Source organism: Teleopsis dalmanni, chromosome 2 (assembly GCF_002237135.1).
Source record: "Teleopsis dalmanni isolate 2A chromosome 2, ASM223713v2, whole genome shotgun sequence".
Classification (NCBI taxonomy): domain Eukaryota; kingdom Metazoa; phylum Arthropoda; class Insecta; order Diptera; family Diopsidae; genus Teleopsis; species Teleopsis dalmanni.
Window position 1 is genome coordinate 103,585,353 of NC_051847.1, and position 4,161 is coordinate 103,589,513.

At 31.5% G+C, this 4,161-nt stretch overlaps 1 protein-coding gene across 1 annotated transcript; it reads left to right on the forward strand.

The window, feature by feature from the left end:
• Positions 1-557: 557 nt before the first annotated feature.
• LOC119684282 (fork head protein homolog 2-like) lies at positions 558-1,962 on the forward strand. Its single transcript, XM_038098289.1, has 3 exons — positions 558-728; positions 787-1,464; positions 1,525-1,962. Exons 1-3 carry the CDS (start codon positions 633-635, stop codon positions 1,894-1,896), a joined length of 1,146 nt encoding a protein of 381 aa, XP_037954217.1. The 5' UTR covers positions 558-632; the 3' UTR covers positions 1,897-1,962.
• The last annotated feature ends 2,199 nt before the right edge of the window (positions 1,963-4,161 follow it).

Here is a 4,161-nt window from a genome sequence, read left to right on the forward strand (position 1 = left end):
ACGAACTTAACTTGGTTAACTGAATTACGAAACCAGAACCTCAGTTGGCCCTCAGTTGTCGATAAATGCGCAAATGGTGAGGGACAAGATGATGCCTCTATTGATAAAGTATATCAACAGCAACCATCAATTTCCGGCTTGGCTCAGACTAAACGTAAAAATTATAAAAATGGAAGAGTCCTTCAAACCATTCATGCAAAAAGTGGATCTGAGGAAAAGATGCTAAACATTTCTAATGGTCTCCAGAACGGTTTTTCGGTTAATACATGTAGCACACAGAAAGGATCAAGCCATCAGCAGCAAGGTCAACCTACGATCCCCACACCTTCGCAACGATATGAAATATTTTTAGATAAAATAAAACGGTAAGATTATTTTTCGAATATGTTATATATATAATGGATACATGCGTATAGTTTAAAAATCAAGAAAAAACAATAGATTATTATTCTAATGAAATTAATAATAATAAATTAAGAACTCTGAATATGTTTGTCATATTTTCATATCTGCCACTGATGTTATATCAAAAACGTTTTTATAGAGACTTAATGGAATATAAAAAATTTGCGACAAATTACCAGAACGATCCAATAGAAAAGCCACCCTTTAATTATTCGCACATAATTGGAATGGCTATGTTAGAGAATGGGCGTGTAACATTACAGCAAATATGCACATGGATTGAATCGAAATTTGCTTTTTTTCGCGTTCGAAAAAAGTGGAACGTAAGCCAAATTATAATATTGAAAATTTTATTTGTAATTAGTTTTAATCTTTTCCTAGAACTCCATACGACACAATTTATCGTTACATTACTGTTTTCGGAAAATAGATCGCAATAAATATGAAAAGGGAAAAGGTGGTTATTGGGAGCTTGGCGTTGACCCAAAAAAATGCGATCGAAAACGAATTCGAAATCGTAAATCTTTACAAAGTAAAACGATTGGTATGAGGGCAAATAAAAATTTCAATTCAAGCATAAGATCAAGAACTGGAATACGAAATACGGAAAAGTCAAAATATTGCTGTTACTTAGTTGAGAGTGAGAAGAATGTTCTTGAACCTATGGTTGATGCTCAAAGCTTGCCAGCAAATAAAGAAACCAATGAACTGTTAGTCAATGAGTTGAATGTTCAACATAGCAATGTGAGCAGTTGCAACGACCTACATCATCAGAACTTAAATGACGTTTTTATTACTGGCGTACTTAGCAATTCTACAGTTGAAGATACCACCAGTTCTTCAGAGATGTGTACGACTAACAGCATCAACAGCATGCAACAAAACATGCAAGATCAGCTGGATGATGATTTGCAACAAGGAGAGGAAAGTTTTCAACAACTACAAAAATATCAGCTTGGCACCATTATTATCAGCACTTCTGCAACGGATGTCGAACAAGCCAGTTCGACAATAAATAATATGTTTGGTGAAAATACTAATGAACAACATCAAAACTTGGTATGAGCGATATTAAGAAAGCTCTTGGCAATTCTGTATTTTTATATAAATGTTTTTTAGGTACTTTCCAACAACACAATGTTGCCAAGATGTGGAAATATAATAATCTCCTCATATCTTGCCAATAACAATATTGACAGTAACAGACATAATTTTAACGAACCACTTGCAAATCAAAGAATGCTAAGGTCAAATGTGATTGTGGAACAAGCTAATCATCCTTCTTTTGGCACGCTTTCTTCATTGGCTTCATCCAAAACATCTACCAATGAAGCCATTCCTCACATGGAGTACTCTACTGTTATAAGCGACAGTTTCCGTCCTTATATTGATGGCATTGAAGAGGCTTTCCAATACTTGCGTAGTATTGACAACAGTAATAGGGAGGATATACTTGACAATCTGTTAGATATATCCGTTAGTGACTATTAAATGACTGTATTATTATAGTTAAATAAGAAAATCTTGTCTTTTCGTCTGTCATACTGAATATCAACAAATAAAGAAAGTAAGAACAGATTTTTATGTATTCAAAGAAAATAATTGACTACGAATATCTTTTTAATAAATGTTAGTTACTTTGCTTAAGAAAGAATTAATTATTAATATGTAACAGAAATGTTAACAAAAATACTTTATTCATCAGATATATATAGTTTATTAGAAATATAAATAAAAAAAGTATTTGTAAAATTTGTAATATTAAGAAGTTGTCAAAGTACCATAAATTATACGACAAAGCGATGTTTCTAACTTTGTTTTCTGAAAGTACAAAAGACTCTGAATCTGAAATACGAAATTATATTTGAAATTCTAGTGTTTCTTAAATAATTTTTTTGATTACTTTATGACAAAAATGTATAATTGTAATTACCTGCTTTGTGATTAGGGACGCTTTATACTGTGAGAAATTCATTAATTGTTTTCACTTCGGAGTGGTTACTAACAATTATTCGGCATATGACTTAAGTCAAATTTTCAAATTTTCCAGAAAAAGAATTTATATAGATCACAGAATTTAACAAGAAAACTTCAACCAACAGACTTTAGCTTTTAACTTTAACTTTTACAGAAGAGTAAAAGTAATAATAACTAAGAACGCATCGATGCAATAGAGAGATAGAAAGTAAAAGCATAATCCTAAAATCATCTGGCAGCCTGGAGAATCGTCTGGTTGGAGAATTCAGTTAAGAGAAAATAGGTTGCTTCATTGAACAAGTTTATATGTTGTAGGAAATTTTCTTATATTTTTATGCATATGCCAACATGAAACTCTCAAGGGTTTAAAAATATTAATCACTGTTTAATTAATATGAAATTTAATTTAATTAATATGAAAACGTCATCAATACCATTTATAAAGGAACGCTTAGGTGAGCAGTGATAACTAATCCTAGCAAGCATTTTCAATCCCGTAACCATCTTCCATTAACAATTATTATGTTTAATAGCGGACGCGCGAGCTATGCAAACTTCAACTGTTGATTCCAAAAAAAAAATTAATTATGGAAAATGTGTTCCCTAACAATATAAAAACTACGATTCTTAGTTTCAGAGAACAATCCTATTCTGAATTTCCAATTTTGTTTTAATATTTTCGAAGGCTTTGTATTACTATGAAAAATGTTAAAAAACACTAGTTATACAGGTTCATTGTAGATTTAGCAATATTATCTTCCGGATAATATTCTGCAATATAGATGCTGAACCATATTCCATGGTACAATGTTTAAATGGAAAAGTGACAATAAAATAACTATTCAGAATTTACATTCCGTAATGAAACAATATGCTGGCGTTTTCGAAGGTATATCTGAGTTAATAGTTGTTGTAGAGGTGAAAGCATATATAACTCCTCTTTCCCTATTTTGAAGCGTTGGGACCAAAGAGGTCGCAGCTTTAAACACCTAACTTCTTATTTTGAGAATTTTCATAAATTTTGTTTTTTGCTTACAGATGTATACTGCTATCAGAATTAACAGGATTATAAATATACATCCCAAACTGTGGTAATGATTTTGTATAACCTTCAGGTATAGAGTACTTATTTCATGATCTTGCTTAAAATCATACACCGTTTTAATGTGACGCGTCTTTATTACGAAAAGAAACTATTTAAAAGTTAGAGGACTTCGAATAGCAAAGAAAAGCCAAAAACAAAAATTTAGTTAATAGTTTCTTTTCGTCATAAAGACGAAATACGAATCAATGAAGACGCGTCACTCTCGGTAAGAAAAAAAAAACATTAAAATTTAGAACTATAAGAAATAATATATATTATTGTTCAACTTTTCCTGATCGCGATCAACGAACTTGTAGAGAAACATTTGCATAGCTTCTTTGTAAAATTACACCCAAAAACAGGTGCTTTACATATACCTACTAAGTAAAAATATGCGTAATATATGTCTCTACAAAAGAAGAACTTTGAAACAAAAAATAGGCAATTTCAAGAGTTAACTTTCAATTCGTTGAACTTGTGTTTCCAAATAAAATCGTTGTAATTTAAAAAGCACGGCAAGTGCTTTGGTTAGTGTCACTAAAAAAGTAAGAAGTGACAAAAAACCTGGAACTAGAGCATTGAAAGTTCGTGCAGCCTTGGCTGCTTGTGGAAAAATACGATTATTCATCGCTTCAAATTTGACAGGCACGAGTTCTAAGTCTGACACTTGCAGTCCAAACAAATTAAAAACGGAC

Excerpts from the sequence above, each read along its gene's own strand:
- LOC119684282 (XM_038098289.1), top strand. The coding sequence starts at position 633 with ATGGCTATGTTAGAGAATGGGCGTGTAACATTACAGCAAATATGCACA. Across the intron at positions 729-786 it reads GCGTTCGAAAAAAGTGGAAC|AACTCCATACGACACAATTT; the intron begins GTAAGCCAAATT and ends ATCTTTTCCTAG. Across the intron at positions 1,465-1,524 it reads ATGAACAACATCAAAACTTG|GTACTTTCCAACAACACAAT; the intron begins GTATGAGCGATA and ends AATGTTTTTTAG.